Source organism: Elgaria multicarinata, chromosome 11 (genome assembly GCF_023053635.1).
Source record: "Elgaria multicarinata webbii isolate HBS135686 ecotype San Diego chromosome 11, rElgMul1.1.pri, whole genome shotgun sequence".
Taxonomy (NCBI): Eukaryota; Metazoa; Chordata; class Lepidosauria; order Squamata; family Anguidae; genus Elgaria; species Elgaria multicarinata.
In genome coordinates this window covers 26,072,226-26,093,079 of record NC_086181.1, presented here as the reverse complement: position 1 = coordinate 26,093,079, position 20,854 = coordinate 26,072,226, and the positions used below count along the sequence as shown (strand labels likewise).

General features: G+C 41.5%; 1 protein-coding gene across 1 annotated transcript; it reads right to left on the bottom strand.

Annotated features, from left to right (window-relative positions):
* Positions 1-4,619: 4,619 nt before the first annotated feature.
* LOC134405589 (vomeronasal type-2 receptor 26-like) lies at positions 4,620-19,276 on the bottom strand. The gene is made up of 4 exons (XM_063136833.1): positions 19,059-19,276; positions 16,797-17,085; positions 6,475-6,601; positions 4,620-5,518 (listed from the first exon to the last, which is right to left on the bottom strand). The coding sequence occupies exons 1-4, from the start codon at positions 19,274-19,276 to the stop codon at positions 4,620-4,622; spliced, it is 1,533 nt and encodes a 510-aa protein (XP_062992903.1).
* Positions 19,277-20,854: the final 1,578 nt, after the last annotated feature.

The following is a 20,854-nucleotide window of genomic DNA, read 5'->3' as shown; positions in this document are numbered from 1 at the left end:
CCACTCCTCAATGACCAAAGTCCTACCCCACAAAGATAGGGAAAGAAAAGTTTCACTGTACACCTGTGGCTTAGTCCCCTCTTCCAACATTGGGATTGGAGGATGCTTCATGGGGTGATCACTTATCAGCACAATTGGGAGATGAAGCTTTCTATCAATACTGAAAAAGGCTTATCTCCCCCTCCTGCTTACCCATAAAAAAAAAATTAATTGCAACCCAACCGCTGAACTTTTTTTCTCAAAATCTACACAAATGACCCCTAAACATCAATCTCTAAGCACAGTAATTTTCAGCAATCTAGCTTTAAAAACAAAGAAGTTATAGGCGTTTTTTCACCCAATACAATCCTATTTTTAAAAAGTCCAAAATGGTGATTGGAACTCTGGATCGAGGCATAGCACTCTGCAACTGAGTGAACCACTTTGCCTCAATCTGCTGCCCCCCCCCGACCCGATTTGGATCTGGCTTTGGCGGAGGCAGATCAGTTCGCTCCTCTCCAGATTTGCTGATCTGAATCGGAGCAGAGCACAGCCCTAGTTGTGGGTTTTCCATCTCTGGAGGTTTTTTGGAAGAGGCTGGTCAGCCATCTCTCATGGATTGTTTAATTGCTTTTTCCTGCAGATTGCAGAGGGTTGGATTAGATAATCCTTGTGGTTTCTTCCAATTTAACAATTATATGGTTCTGTGATCTTGCATGTTCTGTCCTAGTTCTGGAAAAGAGGATGCTTTAGAAGAAGCTCCGCCAATTTAGTGCCATTCAGATGTTTTGGACCACAATGACAAACATCCCAGACCATTATCCATGCTGGCTAGGGCTGATTGAAATTGAAGTCCAAAACATCTGGAGAGGACCAAGTTGGGGAACATTACAATTGTTTTTGTTATACCTGCAGGTGACAGGCTCTGCATTTGGCCACTGTGTTTTCTCCCCCTGTTCTGAAGTGGTCCATTCTTAATTTGTAAACATAAGGTGCAATTTTATATATACTTGGCAGGAAGTAAGTCCCATTGAGTTTGCTTCTGAGTAGACATCCATTGACATCTTCTGCTAATGTGTTTCTACATACGATTAGAAAAAGGTGTGTCCATGTAATAACCTATTGTATATGAAGCAGCCCCTCATTCAAAGGATGTGTTGTGGAAAATTGGCTTTTTAAATGAGAGCATTTTAGTAGAACAGAATGAAGCTATAACTTGCATACTCAATACATAATGCATGTACAAAAGTGTTTTAGTTTATTTACAAAATATATCATAGTGAATATAGAATGACATCATGGCTTCCTTTTTCTTTAAATTGTTTATTTTAACAAGTAATTATCAATAAGATCTCTGTTTTATTGTACAGATAAAAGCATTGAGTATAAAACAGTAAATATACACAGCTAAAAACAAATTAAACCATAAACCAAGTTAAAACACTATATAATTTAAAAGTAGTAAAACAATTAAAACAGTTAAAACAGTGTGCCATCTTAGTGAATTCAACCATAAAAAGCTTTGTTAAAAAGCCATGTTTTCACTTGGTGCTGGAATAAAATCAACGTTGGCGCCAGTTGGGCTTCCAAGAGGAGGGCATTCCACAGTTGGGGTGCCACAACAGAGAAAGCCCTCTCCCTTGTCCCATCATAGTGAATGTGTTGTGCTGGTGGGATGCAGAGAAGGGCTCCTCCAACAGATCTCAAGTCTTGGGCAGGCATATATAAGGAGAGGCGCTCCCTCAAGTTTAGGGCTTTAAATGTCATTACCAATGCCTTGAATTCTGACCAGAAGCATATAGGCAGCCAGTGCAATTCCTTTAAGACTGGTGTTATGTGGTCTCTGTAAGATGTACCCACCAGCAGTCTAGCTGCTGCATTTTGCACTAGCTGCAACTTCTGAGTCGTCTTCAAGGGCAGCCCCATGTAGAGTGCATTGCAGTAGTCTAATCGGGAAGTTACCAGTGCATGCCCTACTGTGGCTAGGTTGTCCCTGTCCAGGAAAGGCAGTAGCTGGAGGATCAGCCGAAGCTGACCCCAAGTCCACCTGGGCCTCCAGTGACAAAGATGGATCTAAGAGTACTCCCAAGCCATGCACCTGCTCCTTCAGAGGGAGTGCCACCTCATCCAGAACAGGTCGCTTACCCAATTCCCAGACTCGGGAACCACCAATCCACAGAGCTTCCATCTTATCAGGATTCAGCTTCAGTTTATTGGCCCTCATCCAGCCCATTACAGCCTCCAGGCACTGGTCCAGCACCTTCACAGCCCCAGCTGACTCCGAAGACAAGGAGAAGTAGAGCTGAGTATCATCAGCATACTGATGGCACCCAACCCCAAAACCCCTAATGACCTCACCCAACGGCTTCATATAGATGTTGAACAGCATGGGGAATAGAATAGAACCCTGTGGCACCCCACAGCTTAATTGCCATGGGGTGGAACAGGAATCCCCCAATACCACTCTCTGGAGTCGATCCTGCAAGTAGGACCAGAACCACTGTAACACAGTGCCACCTACTCCCATCTTGCAAAGCTGGTCCAGTAAGATACCATGATCAATGGTATCAAAAGCCGCTGAGAGATCCAGGAAGATCAACAGGGTAGCACTCCCCCTGTCTTTCACCTGGATTAGGTCATCATTCAGAGCCACCAAGGCTGTTTCAGTGCCATGCCCTGGCCTGAAACCAGACTGAAATGGGTCCAGATAATCCGTTTCTTCCAAGAACATCTGAAGTTGCCCAGCCACCACACGGTCAAACACCTTGGGAAATTGCTTAGCCCATCCTACGTTCCTGTGGCTTTGTGAAATGAAGATCTCAGCCAAAGATGTCTGTTTAAGTAGAAAGGTGCAAGAGGTGAAGACATGATTAAAATCTGCCAAATGGTTGGAAATTATTGTTTTTAAAGTTCAAAATGTGTGTGTGTGTGTGTGTGTGTGTGTGTGTGTGTGAGAGAGAGAGAGAGAGAGAGAGAGAGAGAGAGAGAGAGAGAGAGAGAGACAGACAGAGAGAGAGAGAGAGAGACAGAGACAGAGAGAGAGAGAGAGAGAGAGAGAGAGTCTTTAAAAGCTGCTGATGCAACTGAAAAGCATTAAAGGTTGTTGCTATTAACAGATCTCTTTGGCCAGATCTACACCAAGCAGAATATGACAATTTGAAAATAGTTTGAAAACTCTATATGGAGTGTGTCTTGGGCCCCAATAGTTGTCATTTCTGTGATAAACCATTTTGAAGCAGTAGTGTAGATCCTGCCTTGGTTTCTTGAGGCTCAAAAATCTGTCTCTGTGTATGGGCTTCTCTAAATAAGTGATTTATTGTACATTGTGATTGGGCACTCATGGAAATTTGCAGGTCCATTACATGAAATCATCAGTGACCAGGATGTCTCTCCCACTATCACCTGTAAATCCCACTATTATAAGAACCAATTTAATGTGTTAATTATACAGAAAAAAGCATGATAGTCCACCACTAAATATTGTTGTTTCAATGGAAGTGAATGGAGCATGCTTAAAGGGGAAGTATTCAAGACAAACTGCATGGCCACCCCTCTTCAATCATGTCATGCAGCACATAATAATCAGGCAAAGGAAGCAGGAAGAACAAAGCCCTGGGTAAGTACTTGATTTCCCCTTAATATGGTGATACTCTACAGCACTAGCCATCTAGAACACTAGCCATCTAGAACACATGGAAAGAGGACTTCCAGTCCCTTGCTGGATCATATGTTTTACAGGCTTGACTAATTCACTTGCAATTAAACTTGTGTATGGCTGATAATATATCAAGGCTCATATCAGGATTCTAGCAGATGCCCCTGGGAATAATGATTTTCCCTCAGATGCATTTGCTGCATTTTCGCTTCACTCATCATCCACAAGAACTCCCAAAGAGTCAACCAAAAAGAAGTGACATAAAAGGAAAAATGATGGGGCGGGAAAAGCAAAAAGCAAACTGAGAATGAGTTTTTAAGTACCCATTTGTATAATGATCAGATGAAAGGGAAACATTCAGACATGTCTACTGCTAGGTGACAAATAAAGAGGAACAGGCACCAAAGGCACCCGATTTTTCAACTGAACCAATAAAGAGAATAGTTCTGCTTTCTGTTCTTCCCCTCTGGTCTAGATTGGAGGAATGGATGAAAAAATATGCAAGGATTCCTCTGAGAGATGTTGAAATGAAAACATAATACTTTTTACTTTGAATTTAAATTTTGAAATGTGTATGAAGACAACGAGCTCAAAGGGAAGATAAGAGTAAACAATGGGGGTACTAGGTGAGTTATAAATATGATGGTTTCCCGTTAGGTAAACACCGATTCATTTTTACATGACTTTTGTAAGCCAGAGAGACTTTGGCCATAGCTAGACCTAAGGTTTATCCCTGGATCATCCAGGGGTCAAACCTGTTCATCTAGGTTACACACAGGGGATCCAGTGCTCAGGCAGGGGTGAACTGTGGATGATCCCAGGATAAACCTTAGGTCTAGCTGTGGCCTTTGAAGATTTGTGAGGAAGAGGTATATACGGCAGCTGCTGAGTGTGGAATAAGCAGCAGAACTATTCTGCTGTGCATGAACACTCAAATCTCCTAACTACAATGTTTAGCAAACTATGGAGACACATGAATTCTTCGTTAATATCTTCTTATTAGCTGTTGCTTCTTATTCAGCTCAGGTCTAAATACAATAATGTAACATTTTGGGGAAAAGATGCAACTCAGCAACCCAAAGCTGGAGGCTAAGATGGAGAAGATCTCCACAGCTACCATGTATTTTCCTTTTGTGCTCAAGTAGGTGGGAACAAATGATAGCCAAACACTGCAAAAGACCAACATGCTGAAAGTGATGAACTTGGCTTCATTGAAACTATCAGGTAACTTTCTTGCAAGGAACGCCACAGTGAAACTGATAATTGCCAGGAAGCTTATGAAGCCCAAGACAGAATAAAACATTGTCACAGAACCTTCATTACATTGCAGTACAATTTCTTCAGTCACTGAGTGCATGTCAACGTCCAGGAATGGGGGAGAGGTTCCCAGCCACATGGCACAGATGCCTGCTTGGATGAGAAAGCAGGAAAAAACAATGGAGATAGCCAGTCTTTTCCCCACCCATTTCCTCATGCTGGATCCTGGCCTCGTGGCCATAAAAGCTAAAACCACTGTAACGGTTTTTGCAAATACACAGGAAACAGCCACCGAGAAGGTCATGCCAAAGGCAGTTTGTCGGAGGAGACACGTCAACTTCTGAGGACGGCCAATAAATAGTAGTGAAGAAAGGAAGCAGAGGAGAATGGAGAAGAGGAGAGTATAGGTGAGACTCTGATTGTTAGCTTTGACTATGGGAGTGTTGTTGTGTTTCACAAATGTCCCCAGCACCACAGCTGTGATGAAAGAAAAGGAAAATGCCAAAAAGGCTAGACTGAGTCCCAGAGGTTCTTCATAAGACAAGAAGGTTACAATCTTGGGGATACAGAAATCATGATCCTTGCTTGGATAGTCTTTTTCTGGGCATTTGTTGCAGTCATTCATATCTGAAAAAGAAATGATATGGTCTTCATCTCACACATCTCAACAACCTGCTGTAATTCCTTCTCTTACACAGACAGGTCTTTTCTGTTTATAGCATGCTCGTGACTGGCTAATCATGGAAGTTTGTGGGGCTTTTAAATTATTTGCAGTGCAGCAATTTGTCTCCAAATTACAAAATGAAACTATAGAGAAAAGAAAGAAAGTGTGAAAGTCATGGTAGATCCACAAGGTCCCAAAATAACGCACCAAGGACGTCTCCTGTAGCATCCATTGGAAATTCTGTCATGAAAAGAACCATTTTTTAAAGTGATAACATCTGAAGAAAGCAGGGTCTTGCACCACTAAATGGCACTGTCTAAATGGAACTGAATACTGACCAGAGGGGGAGCATTCAATTCAAACCATATGGTTGCTCCTCACTACCTGTATAACTAAACCCATAATAATCATGCCAAAACTGAGGAAGCACAAATGCCCTGGGTAAGCAATGCAATTTCTCCTTAATATAAAGACACATAAAGTCATGAATGATGGCTGCTAGTTTTAGATGAAAAGGGGACAAAATTCTTATTAATGATTTTTCTGTCAAGCCATGAGCAAGGAAAAAAAGGCACAAAAAGTCCCATTTGACAATTTGATTGAGCAGTGGCACTAACATCCATGGCTACTAATGCTACTCAGAATGCATTTGCAGTTTTTATTCTCTCTCTCTCTCTCTCTCTCTCTCTCTCTCTCTCTCTCTCTCTCACACACACACACACACACACACACACACACACACACACACACACACACAAGATTCTGCTTTTGTAGCCTTCTCCAAGTCCCTCCTTTCAAATCTTTTTGATATTTAAAAAAATGGATGAAAAGTAAACCTAATGAAGAATAGTTGAATACATTTGTGTCAATTATGTTCTGATGTATAACTTTGTATAGTATATGCATATGACTGACTTACCCTCATGGTTTGTAATCTCTCCTTCTGGACATGGGATGCAGTCGTAGCAGCAAAATGGCTCCCCCTCCTTCATTTTCTTGTGGGAACCAGGTTGGCAACTCTCAGTACAAAGAGAAAGAGGCTGGGACTAATTATGAAATGAAAAAATGGAATGTTATAAGCTATTGTTATGTTTCTTACTTAAAACAATGAACAGAGGTTGGCAGAAGGTACATCAGGACCTACTAGTAGATCTCTGAGTGATTTAATTTAGATGAGGACATGCCATTCACCACCTAAACTAAATTGCTGTGATGAACAAAGCTTGAGGATGCAAGCTGCGGATTGTTGTGTGAAATGAGGACTCATTTCAGTTCTGGTACTGGAAACAAATTCCTATGCTCAGAACATGCTCACACACATCTTGTTCTTGGCTCTCATTGGTGGACCTTGGGATTCTAGTAAAAAACAACAACAAGTAAAACTAACAAGCAGGAAGCTTCCCATCCCTGGTTAACAATATAAAGTTATAAAGAAATAAAATATATCATGCAATTAACTAAATAAAATATAATATAATTAGCAATAAAATATAAACTGCAAATTAACAAAAACATTAAGTAAGAGTGACAATAAATGCTTCACTTTATTTATATATTTATCAGCAGTGAGGGAGCCGTGAACACATCCCATGGTAGAGTATTCCTTATGAATAGTAGGGTTGTTCATGGACCCCCTGATCCACTTCTCTTCCAGATTCGCAACTTCCGGATTGGATCCACTCGCTCCGGTTCTGGATTGGAGCTCTGTTTCCCCGCCCCCATAGACTTGCATTGAAATCCAAAAATGCCTACAACTTTTTTCTGTTAGTGTTAGAAACCTCAAACTTGGCACCATGATAGCTTATTCATGTATAAACATGCATGCCAAGCCTCAAGCAAATCCAAGCATCTCCTGATTTTGGGGGGATTTTTGAAAATCTGACACCCCATTTTCAGAAATGGGATTTACTCTGACATTTTTAAAGATAAAAACTTTGAAGCAGGCACCCTCACAGATGCCATCTAGATCCATATTTGTAGCAAGTTTCAAGCAAATCCCATCATCCCCTGATTTTTGGTGGGTTTTTCCCCTTTTAACTCACCCCAATTCAAATCCCATGCTAGAACTCCGTCATTTTCAAGTTAGAAACCTCAAATTAGGCACCATGACAGCTGATCCATGTATACACATGCATGCCAAGCCTCAAGCAAATCCAAGCATCTCCTGATTTTGGGGGGCTTTTTGAAAATCTGACACCCCAGTATCTCAGGGATTTTTAAAGCTTCAGACAGCCAATGGGCTTTATTTATTTATGGCCTTTTCAAAGGAAATCCCAACATGCCATGAATTGGGGAGTAGATAAACCTAAATATGAATCTTCTTCCACACTTGAAAAACTTATTTGGAACTTCAAAAAGTCTAAGTGAGCACAGGAATGACTTATCCCTTGTGTCAAAGCAAGACACACACAAAACATCCCTGCGAGGCAGGCACAGAGGAGGATAGGCAGCACTGGGAGCAAGCATGCCAGAGGCTTGTGGGCATGAACCACAAAGCCCATCATGTAGTACAGCTCCCAGGCACCAGGCAGGCAGAGAGGCAGGCAGAGATAATTCAATAAACAAAAAACCTACAGTTTACAAAACTACGTTAAGGATGTAGTTTTCAACCAAGCAACAAAAAGCAGGGAAATTTGGAGTTAAGGCTCACAAGCCTTAAAGCCACATCCTCCCTAAGGAGGCAGAAAGTACCAGTGAAATTCTCATTCTCCCAAAGCAGATAAACCATGAGGACAGGATGGAGAATAGGATATGCAGAGGTGACTGTGGGGTTGTGGAAAACTGATGATGAACAACATAGAGCCACCTACTTCTTTTCTTGTTTAGAACAGCCCTTCCCCAACCTGGTGCCTTTGCCCTAGGTTGGGAACATGCCCTAGGGGACCTCATCCCCTTGCACCACATCTGTTCAGTTGTTCACCAAGGTTAGGGTGGGTAGCAGTGCTGTGTTTCCTATCTGTTATTTATTTGCTTAGTATATGATTTCAGGTTGTGTTTGTGAGTTTGGTGGGGCTACTGTTTAAAAAAAACACTGGGAAAAGTCCGCTCAGAGACTAAGAAAGAAAAGTTTCCCAATATCCCAAGTTACTAAGTATCCCATTTTGCTTACCCCCCCTCCAACTTTGGGATTGGAGGATGCTTCATCAGGTGATCATGACTGGGAGTTGAATCTGCCTCTCAGCACTTCAAAAAGGTACCTCTCCTGCTTTTTTTACCTTATTTTTTTTAAAAAAAAGTATAGCAAGCAAAGTGCAGCACACAAAGTGCTGAAAATAGGCTCAAAATAACCCCCACCCATGACTCTCTAAGCACAGTGAGTTTCAAGTAGCTTGAAAAACAAAAAAGTTATCCACTAATCTTTTCTGCAATGCAATCCTATGGGCGAAAAAATCCAAAATGGTGGGCGGAGCACTCCGTGGAAAGAGGAGTGATCTGCTTATGGTTGCTTCTCTTCACCATACTTCTCCAGCCTCCCCGATCTGCTTCCCCCCCACCTGTAGTGGAGGCGGATCACCCAGGACCGCTTCTGCTTCTCCGATCTGAGGAGAAGCGGATCACACCCCTATAGTTCCATCCATACCTGCTCCAACTTACTCTCAGTTTCTCCCTTCAGTCTCCTTATTCAACCTGTCACCCCCTCCATCCATCTCTCTTCACTCACCCCTTTCCCTCTGCTGCTTCCTCTCTATGTTTTCTCTCTGTTCCTGTCATTGTAGCTTGACAGATACTGCTGATGTCGCAGGCAAGGACTGGAGTCAGTTATCTCTCCATGTCATGCAACAAGGGCTGGAAAGATGGGGATCTTATGCAATAACTCCAAATGACACCTCACAAATTGCTAATATGTTTGTTTATTTATTTTTGCTTTTTTTATCCCGCCTGTCTTCCTCCAAGGAATACCAAGGCGGCATATATATTCCTCCCACTCTCCATTTTTAACTTCACAACAACAATCCTGTGAGGTGCATTGGGCTGAGAGTTTTTTGTGAATGGCCCAAAGTCACCCAGTGGGTTTCCATGGCTGAGTGGGGACTAGAACCTGGATCTCCTGACTCCCAGTATGACAGTTTAGCCACTACACTGGTTCTAATGGAGGCAAATGGAAGAGTCAACATCATTGCAGCTACTTCTCTGTGTACTTCTTGTTGGAAGAATGTGATATTATGAATATTCAAAATACAGTTGCATTCTCTTTGAATTTTCTGCAGTTAAAAGAAGTGCCTAGCAGGGTGGAAATGTATGGGTCTTCATTAATATCATCAATCTGCACTTTATCATAAAAAGAGCCATGCTGGATCAGACCAGGCGCCCTTCCTTCAATCACACATTATCTCTCCTTCATAAGTGTTTTTGTCAGAATCGGTACTATTGCTGAGTGCTTACAGGACCCAGGTCCACGCTCAGAGGGCTGCTCTGCTGCAGAGTGCTGGCAGAACTCAGGCCTTGGCCAGCAGCAGTTCATGGTGGGTTAATTCAGTGCAGCTGGGAGCAGCTAGAGTCAGGGCTTTTTAAGACCAATATTGTGACTCCTGCTTTTGCCACAGTAACACCATTTCTGTGGTGCTTGGTTCCTGTGTGCCTTGTTTGTTCCTGACCTCAGACTACACTACTGCCCTTGCCTCTGCCATGCCTTGTTTCTTTGTTCCTGACCTTGGATTGCTCTCTGGATTATGCTACTGCCCTTGCCTCTAGCCTGCCTTGTTTGTTTAGACCTTGGACTGTGCTCTGGACCACGTCCTTGCTTCTGGCCCTGTCTGGACTCAGGTTGGACCTTGCTTTTGAACCCTTGTTTGACCCTGGACTTCCTACTACTGCTGGCCCTGTTGGACTCTGGTCTCTGCCACTGGGTTGCCCCTGGAAATTTGCCCCTCACTCCCACCACGTTGTGGTTGTACAAGTAAACGGTCTATCCCAGGCAGCTTGTGTGTATTAGTCTCTGTACACTTTTGCTATCCTGGGTCCGAGCACCCAGTCTGTGCTCCCAGCTTCCCATTCCCTGGACTGTTACAGTTTTTCAGAGTACAATGAAATTAGTTTTAGACATCCAGTCAGATGATCAGTGCTCATTCATTCATATCTGGATCTCTTTCCAAATAGCTACAACCGAATCCTACCTGATTAAACCAGCCATGCCATGTGATGGCTTCTTCATCAATTGTAAATGCTTGGTCTACAGAAACAGAGGGATCCATCCTTCCAACTCTTACTCTATGAAATGATTGATTAGAGAAAATAATCCAGTTGATTATATCCAATCCAACGACTAGCTCCCCATTTTGATTAAAGGAAATTTTGTTGTCTGCACTGTTGTTGAATGAGATACCCTTCAGAAAGTGATGGAGCTAGAGTGAAAAAGTAAAATGCAAGGATTTAGAAAGGAGTGGATTTAGACCGTACTTTAAATCAACATCTATCATTTATACCATTTCCTCAATTTTACTCTCTAGTAGGAACACAGGGCCAATGCAGATATTAAAAGCCTCCAACGCTAGGGTCCACATTTTGATAAGGTTCCTGCATCTTTAGACTAAATAAAATGTAGTTGGTAGATACAGATTTGAAATAATATTTGGGTCTTCAGACTAAGTTCTAATAGCACTTGAAGAAAGATGTCATGAATAGTTTTCAGCTGTGAGAAGGCCTATGGACGAGGAGCTCATTCCTTACAATACGGAGATTGCAGAAGGGAGGCTGTATAGATCAGTATGTACAACCATTTACACTTGTCACAGAGGAAGTTCACAGGCCACAAAAAAGCAGAATGGCTGTACGAAATTGGCACTATTCTATGATTTCTAGGTAGAAGAATGAAAGGAAGATGATTTTTAATGTAGGAAGACTTTGGGACCACCCAATATGCCCCACCCTGCTATATGAGGATCTCTGGCTGATTACCTGCCAAAACTGTAGATTCTGAAGCTTGGGTCCTCCTCTGTTCAACATTGCCCTATGCTTGGTTCTCAATAAATACATGGCATGTAGAGCATGGGCCACAGCATAGACAGCATTGTAGATGCTGTAGCTGTGGCCAGTCATGCCCATTTCAAAAAATGATCCAGGAAGGCTCTCTAGTTTCTCTTTCCCTGTGCAAATGTCTCCATCCACATTGCCCACAATGCTATCTGGGAATACACAGCCAAAGGCCTGTTGCCAGAAGTCACTGATAAAACCATCTTCCTTAGTGTTAGAAGGGTTTCTGTTCTCAAGAAATTGCTGAAATCCCTGTAGGTCATTGGAATGGATTGCATATGATATAGCACCATGGAATATTCCTGTATCCCAATTCCTTTGAAGGACAAATGAAGTGAAGTCCATCTGGGATGTTGTGATCCATACCTTTGCATTCTTTCTCATGTGTTCTTGTTCTGAGAGATATGGAAACCATAAAAATAATGCCATGGAATATGATTTTGCATAGGCTATCACAATGTTGGCTTTGCTGACCATCACTTTATTATGTATTTTTGCTCCCTGCTGTAACATGGCATTAATTTCAGTGACAAAACTTAATTTGGGGAGTATTTCTATGTAGGCAAAACAGACACCCCACTTAGAAAATAGGGGAAAGGCAATTTGCAGAAATCGTTCTCCATTATCATCATCTGTAACAATGATCCCAATCCATGTCCACCTGAAATGGAGGAGCAAAGTGAGAATCCCTTCACACTGAAGGGCTTCCTGAGGGACCATCTGGTAGAAGGGAAGGCCTGGAGTTTTTGTGTTCATGACAGGAGCAGTTCCATAGATGAGCTAAGGAGAGATTTGGGGTAGGGGGAAAGGTGATAGTAAAACATTTATATTTCCACTACACTTTCATAGCAATGGACATACATTTAATACTTCAAATTCATAGGGTATTGTTGGCCTCTGTAGGAACAGAATATTTTTTTCAGATAGGCTTTTTGTCCAAACCAGCAGAGGTATTAATATTTTTAACAACTCCATAAAGTAAGAGGATTTTATTTTTCCCATCATACATATATTTCTAAGTCGTGTTAAAGACACACACACACACACACACACACGGAGGGTTTTTTGCTTCCTCTGCTTCTTATTCTTGGAGCTCTATGAGCATACATTTCCACATAATATTGAATTTTGCGCAATTGGGTGAAACTACTAAAAACCAGATGTACTGTAAAATTATTCCTTCCCTGTATGGGAATGATTCCATTAGCTTCAGTGCTTCAATGTTTGGAGGTGGGATTAAACACTTCCCCTGTAGAACATTTTTGGTCCATGAATCTTATATCAGTAGGTGGTTGTTGTTGTTGTTGTTGTTGTTGCTATTATTATTCTTGCAGGGGACACATTTTGTTACAAGCTGACTCATTTGCATTCTCAACCAACCTGTAGCCCCTAGGCTTCCTACGATAAAATATATGATAAATATATGTATGAGCTCAGTGATACACATTGGTGATTATGGACTGAATGGTCTTAAGGGACCCCTCTTTAGATGACCATCAGGATTAATTCCGTTGTGATGCACAAAGTCCATATTTCTCTTCCTCTCACAACCTGGCTGCCATTGCAAACTTTGTAACTGATTCAATGTTCTTGTTATATTAGAGCAAAGGAACAACATTCCTGTTTCCCATCTCACACACACACACACACACACACACACACACACCACTGAGCATGTGAAGCTTCATATTTTAAACTCACTCATAACTAGGGATGTGCTCCGCTTCTAATCGGACCAGAGAAGCAGTAGCGGAGCAGGGGGCTTCGCCTGCCCTTAAGGCAGAGGCAAAGAGGATTGGGGGGCCGGCAGAGCGTGGCGAAGAGGATCGAGGTGAAGGCGGATCCTTCGCCTCGATCCGGAGCTCCGCCGGAAAGGTAAGTGGGGTTCACCCATGCGGCGACAGCAGCAGGGCCCGGTAACGCCCCCCGCCCTCCTCTCCCTTACCTGCCTCCGTCCGCGGTCCGTCACCGTCTTCAATTGAGCCCGTGGTTCCAGCAGGAAGTCTGGGCCGCACTTGTGGCCCAGACTTCCTGGTGGAACCACGGGCTCAATTGAAGACGGCGACGGACCACGGACGGAGGCAGGTAAGGCCCCCCTCGTCCTTACCGGGCTCTGCTGCTGTTGCCGCATGGGCGGCGATGGCGGCAGGGCCCGGTAACCCCCCCTATGGGGGGGGACCGGAGCTCCGATCCGGATCCGGAGCTCCGAGCGGAGCGGAGTGGGCACAGGCGGAGTGGGGGCGGGGCGGAGTGGGCCGATCCGAAAATGGCGGATCTTAAAATGAAGCGGAGTGGGGGGTCCGTGCACACCCCTACTCATAACTCAGTCATGACTTGCAAGAATAAAATGGAGTTTAGTTTCCTGCCCTGCTGCGAAACACATTTACTTGGGAATCAGTTTCAAAAAAGGGTAATGAAGTAAAAATAATAAAACAATTGTCTGTGTTCAGTGAAGACTGGTGGCTCTGAACTTGGTGGGGCTGAATTCTGGATTTCTGTCAGAACCAGACAGAACCCCAAAGGAGCTATCCAAACTGCAAAACATGGGCCACTGTCTGGGCTGGTTTGCTGCTCTCCCCATCACCTGCCACTCTTTGAATGGTCATTTTGGTGGGTTCTGTAGCAATTATGTTGTGTTTCACCACTAGTTGCGCTACTTTTAAATATTAACAAAATGTATTAAGCCAATTAAAAATGCAGCAAATGCCAGCAGTGGCTACTGATGGTCATTTCAGGAAAACTGCAAATAGTTTCCATTTTTGGTCTTTCTTGGGGGAGCCCCATGGAATATGACTGTCCCCCACTACTATATATTTCATGTTTCCATATGGGGGTGGTCTATTTATTTATTTATTGAATTTATATACCACCCCATAGCTGAAGCTCTCTGGGCGGTTTACAAAACTTTAAAACAGTAATCGTTAAAACAAATATACAAAGTTTAAAAACATAAAAAAAAACATGATTGGCTACTCCTTGCTTGGGGGAGGTAGGAAACACTGGCCTGGTTCAGAAAACACGCTAAACCATGCTGCTTAACCACAAAATGTTTAATGCATTCCCTAAACCATTTTGTGGTTAAGCAGCATGGTTTAGTGTTTTGTCTGAACCAGATCACTGTGTACAAAACACTGTGAGACCCACTCCAATAATAATAGCAATATTAATAAATACAAAACATCCTAAAATACATATAACTAATTAAAAACATACAAAACTAATATAGTATTCAAAACTAACACATTATTAAAAGCTATATTAAACTTCAACTGGGTAGGCCTGCCAGAAGAGACCAGTCTTTATGGCTTTCTTAAATTCTGGAAGACTGTTAAATTGATGAATCTCTCCTGGTAAGCCATTCTGCAGTCTGGAAGTGGCAAAAGAAAAGGTCCTGTGGGTAACAGTTGTCAGCCTAGTTTTTGCTGACTGAATTAAATTCTTCCCAGAGGACCTGACTGTGCATGGCAGATTGTATAAGCGAAGGCGATCACACAGGTAACTTGGATCCAAACCATGTAGGGCTTTAATGGTAATAACCAACACTTTACACTTCACCCAGAAACTAATTGGCAGCCAGTGAAGTAATTTTAAAGCTGGTATAACATGGTCACCCCTAGGAGTACCAGTGACCAATGTGGCTGCCATATTTTGAAGTAATTGAAGTTTCTGGACTAGGCACAGAACATTCTGTCAGCACATTGTATAATGATTAATGCATTAGTAGCTGCCTTTCTTTTGTTTCTGCTGGGAAGTCCCTTCCCAGGACACCCATCTTCCTTTGTAAGGTCCTTCACACCGCAAGTCTATAATTGCCTGGTCACACCAGCTGTTCTCTTTCTTGTCTTCATTCTCCTGGACAAGTTTTTCCTCTCTATCCCAGCCCTTGACTTTTCCCAAGATTGAGAGGGCCTCCAGTATCATCATTCCATTTTGGCATCACAATGAAAGATATAATAATTGGTTTCTTTCCCCTCTCTTCAATCCAGTTTCCTGTCCCCATCTTCTTCTCAGTCCTGCTGCATTTATCCTCCTCCTTCCACCTTCATATGCAAAGTTCTGCTGCGCAGCTGTGCCATCAACTCAATCTACAACCTCTTCATCTTCTCTTCCCTTTAGGGAAAGACTTGTCATCATCATCATTTATTTACTTCACTTCTATTCCACCCAATAGCCAAAGCTCTCTGGTTGGTTCACAAAAGTTTTTAGTTAACTATTTAGTTAACCAATAGTTAGGTATTGTTCAGAGTTAATGATTGTATCAAGGCTTTGGCATAGTCATCTTAAGAATCACATTTATTTCTTGGAAAAGTTTTGACTTGTCTCTAAACTTCCTCCCGGTACATTATGAAGGCAACTCCTCTACCCAGATAAAGTTAATTGACCATCACATACTTTTGCTTTCTTTGCATTTTGGATACTGTTCTTGTATGACCAAGTTTCATTTGATTTCATCTGATTGCTTTCTAGTAGAATAAGGACAGGTTGCATTGGGAAGAGTTTTCGCCTTGCACAACAGTTGAGCTAATTCCGCAAAACTTTTAGGGAGCCAGAAGGGATTCATCCCTATATCATATGTAGGGATCAACAGATCTGTCAAATTTGCTTCCAGCTGGTTTTTCATTTTTCTAACCTTCAGTTCATTGCATTTGATTCCCTGGTCCTATTTCTTTTAAAACACACACACACACACACACACACACACCTTAAAAGTCCACCAATCTTTGTAATTTGTATTTCTCCAAACATACCTACTTTTGTAAGCACTTCCCCTATTATTCACATTTTTGACATGCACATTGCAAAATTTGGAAAGTTGTAAATATGAGTGCATAGCTGCCTTCCAATTCATGTGAAGGCTCAGGAGGTGTGAATTTAGTAAGCTCATATTTAAATCTGGACCAAATGAATTTCTCATCTCTCCCTAGTCCTGAACAATCATGGTAACAGCACACAAATAGGTTATCATTACCACCTCTGAGCCCTCCCTCTCACCTTGATGCATACAAGTTATTGAGAGTGTGAGCTGTTGGCTGTTACTTCATTTAAAAATCAGAGTTCAGTTTTTAAGATGGGTTTCATTCTTACAGATGGATTGAACCATATAAATGCTCGGCCAGATAAGACAAGAACAAGAAGGAGGAGGAGGAGGAGGTGGAGAAGGAGGAGGAGATTATTTTCAGTACTGATTTCTGTCTCCAAAAACAAAATGAAACTGGATAGAAAAGAAGGGTGAAAGTCATGGTAGATTCCCATACTCATCAAATAACCTACCTGTGGAACCTTTTGTCTGTCTAAGATATTTGCCACATGAAGGGAGATTTCAGAGTCCAGTCCCCCAATAACTGCTGTTAGAGTATTCTGGATATCACATACGTAGTTAGGTACAACTCTTTCCAGTGTAGTCAACAGTAGCATTGTGGCATGATAGGTCATTGCATTGTCATAGCTATCATAGATGTGGAAGCCCAGGGTGATATTGGGTAAGATCTGAGGGTTTTCATTGATTTCTTTTACTGCAAATACCAGAGCCAGGATGTGCTGGTAATGCTTAGGCAATACCCTACAAAGAGTGTGACATTCAATATCACAAGTATACTCGAACTTAAATTAAATACGGACATTATGTTCTGCATCATCATCAATATGTTATAACATATGTATAGCATTTTTCTTGTTTGATTCTTTTGTCCAAGGTGGCTTATACTTAGAGCAAATCCAAATATAATAATCATGTTTCATCTTTATCATTTGACTCCCCTTAATGTTTCTAGGGATTTTTAATAGAAGGTTTACCTCCATGAATCAACATCATTCAAAAGTGCTCTTTAACAGCTACAGATAAACATTTGTTTTGTCATGGAAAGATTTCTACTTTTGAGAGAAAAGAAGATATACATTTAGTTTGAAATTTAATAATGCTTGTAGCAGACCTACTAAAATCAGTGTGACTAAAGATAGTCATGATGAAATCATCCTATTAATGAATCTGCTTTAAGTATGTGTACATTTGGATCCACCCAATCAATTTAAATAGCAAGAATAAGTAATGCTTAATATGGTGGCAGCATTCATATTGGTGTTTTTTTAGTACAAAGACATTGACAGTTGTGTGTGTGTTCTTAATTAATATGAGAAAACTACAAAATACAGAAACGTTTGACATGTGAGTGGAGATTAAATTAAAGGGAGTAACCACAGAAAAAAATGAGTGTAATACAGAAACTGGTGGAAGAAAGATGTGAAAGTAGAAGGACAAAGAAAAGGAAATGTAAAAAGGCAAATGATTTTGAGAAACATAAATGTATTATCAACTAATAACTTTTTCATGTGAAGAAAAGGGAATGTTTTTTTTCCCAACATTCCCTTAATTGTAGTATGCATATATGTATATATTCTTTATTATGGCTAGCAGACCAGAACTAGAAACATACAAAAACAGTAAGCTTCCAGGTAGTATGAAAATGAGACATCCTTAATCCAAAGATATCATTTTAGAAGAAAAATTGACACAAGCTGTCACCTCTATATCAAGCCACAAACTGCTTCCTAGTTCACATTGGAACTAACGAAAATGTGGCCACAGCCAGCAATACTGATGGAATGTTTGTTTGTTTATTTGTATATTTATTAAATTTTTATACTGCCCAATAGCTGAAGTTCTCTTGTTATCCATCAAGAAATATTTAACATAATTTCAGCTGCCTCTCTGGAAATGGGGTCAATAAGGGAGCAATGATTTGCTGCCAAACTCCATCACAGCTATTACAGAACAGGAGATGTTCTATGCTCTCTGAGGCAAGCAAACACTACCATATCTTTCCCAAAGCATTTGAGAGGGATGCACATTGAACTGCTCCAGAGTGAAGGCCCTACTACAATTCATACCATACACATTGCTCAAAGGTAGGTAACATTTTTTCATATGGAATTACTGAAGAACCAGATGAGCAAGTTGAATAGGCCTGAACAGACAGGTTTTGAAAGGAAATACCACAGAGTTTCTGCATTATTCTGTTGCAAAATCACATCCCATTTGAAAAAGAGAAGGGGGTGACCACACAATACAGTGAGATCTTAGAGCAACACATTTCATCCAAGCACTTGTAACCAACTTCAGGAACATAAGAAAGTAACTCTACAATCCTCTTAAAGATTACCTTTAAGGCACCCATCCAAGCATGTACATCCAATGGCATTGGTCCTGGGTCCATCAATATAGCTGTCTTTGGTACACATCTATGGATGTGCAAAAGGGCTCATAAAACTTTAATTTGACCATGATTACATCCTGAAGACATTCCATTAATCAATATATAGCAGTCCCATAAAGGAGCCAAGTGCCGATTTAAGCATTACAAACCCTTTAATAGCTGCAGGAGCAAGTACTCCCTTTTTGGGTAGACTGGATCATAATATTTCCAATACAGCCTAATCCAATAAATCACTGCTCTGCATATCTAGAACTCTCCTCTGTAAACATTGTTCTGGTGATACAATAAATGGAAATGAAGTGAATAAATAGTCAGTCCTTACACAAGTTCCTCCAATAATGGTGGAGTGGGTTCACCAGCGAAGTCTATTGGACTGGAGACGAAGGTACTATAAGAAGCAATGCCCCCAATGAGGAGGTCTCCTGGCTGATGATACTTGTGAAGTGGAGGGTAAGGTTTTCTGACCCTACAGTTGTCAACCTGAGCTTTGTCTGCAATGTGAAGAAGCAGTACCAGCAGCAAGTCCACTAAAACAATCATCCTCAGTACAAGGACAAATCTTCCCTGTACACAGAGATTGCCTTATTCTCTTCTACAAAACTATGATTAAGTTGTCCATGATTAAAAGAGCCTGAACTGGATGATAGATTAATCTCCTGAATGCCCAAAACCTGTGAATATTGGAGATCAGATTGCAGGAGTGCAGTCTACCAATAAGGGTGATCCTTGTGGCATGTAATTTAATGCATCCAAGCTCCTCACCTGTTTTGAGGTCCCTCTCCCTACCTGTAAATGTTACTGGTGATAGTTATGACATTGCTTATAGTCTTTGCTATTTGTTTTTCTAGTGGCTACTGAAACTCCATTGGGTTTTTGAATAGTAGCAGAATTAATCACTAACCTTTCAATAATTGAAGAGGGTGGTAATTACCAGATAATTGCTGATGAAGACTTGTTTGTCACATCTAAAGATTTCTTTCTTTCTTACAAACTAGATAAATAGTGAGGTATAATATGGCTTGAGATGGCCTACAGAAAGGCATTGATAACAGAAATGATTAAGTCTGGTCTGAAATCAGAGAAGAAATGAAAATGTTGGATTATCGAACTGGGCTTTGGCTCTGTTAGCTATGAACCCAACAACCTAGAATCTCTTCCAAAAGAATAACAAAGTTTTGTGCTAGTTATGTTCCATTTTGTGTTCCAAACCACACATTTTGTGCCATCCGCCAGAAGCCTGAAAATGACATATGTCAAGGTTGATGCCACCCTCAAAGCCCAGCCAGGGAAACTGCTCAGTTGTCACTAATGTTATAACCCATTTTAAAGCAGTAGTATACTGTAGATCCTGACTTGGTTTCTTGAGGCTCAAATATCTGACTGTGGCTATGTACTCCTCTAAAAGAGTAATTTATTGCATGTTTGTGATTGGGCACTCATGGAAATTTGCATGACATTATCAATGGCCAGGTTGTCACCCACACTATCACCCAATAATCCTTCTATTATACAAAAACACTTTAACTGTGATAATTATCCAGATAAAAGCATGATGGTCCACCACTAAATGGTGTTGTTTCAATGGAAGTGAATGGAGCATGTGTAAAGGGGAAGTATTCAAGACAAACTACATGGTCTCTTGTTGTATCACATATTTTATAGACTTGAAAAATACAATTGCAATTAAACTTGTACATGGCTGATAATGTCAAAGCTGATCCCCAGATTCTAGCAGATGCCCCTGGGGATAATGATTTTTCCACAGAAGCATTTGTAGCATTTTTGCCCCCTCATCAGCCACAAGAATACCCAAAGGTTGAACCTAAAAGAAATGACATAAAAGTTATAGGTGTTTTTCTTTTCCAATGTAAGCCTATGTGGGGAAATCCGGAACTCCAGATCTCTCTCCAGATTTGGATCCAGATCAGTTCAGAAGAGGCCTGGATCAACCCGGAGCAGTTTGGGCCCGATCTGGAAGGCCCAGATCGGGATCCAGAGCAGATTGGGGGGTCCCTGCACAGACCTACTAGAGAGACTTTGGGCTCATCTACACCAAGCAGGATATTACACAATGAAAGTGGTATATAAAAGGCAGGAGCCACTACTGCTTTATAGCGG

Excerpts from the sequence above, each read along its gene's own strand:
- LOC134405589 (XM_063136833.1), bottom strand. The coding sequence starts at position 19,276 with ATGATTGTTTTAGTGGACTTGCTGCTGGTACTGCTTCTTCACATTGCA. Across the intron at positions 17,086-19,058 it reads CCATTATTGGAGGAACTTGT|GGTATTGCCTAAGCATTACC; the intron begins GTAAGGACTGAC and ends CACTCTTTGTAG. Across the intron at positions 5,519-6,474 it reads AGAGATTACAAACCATGAGG|ATATGAATGACTGCAACAAA; the intron begins GTAAGTCAGTCA and ends TTTCTTTTTCAG.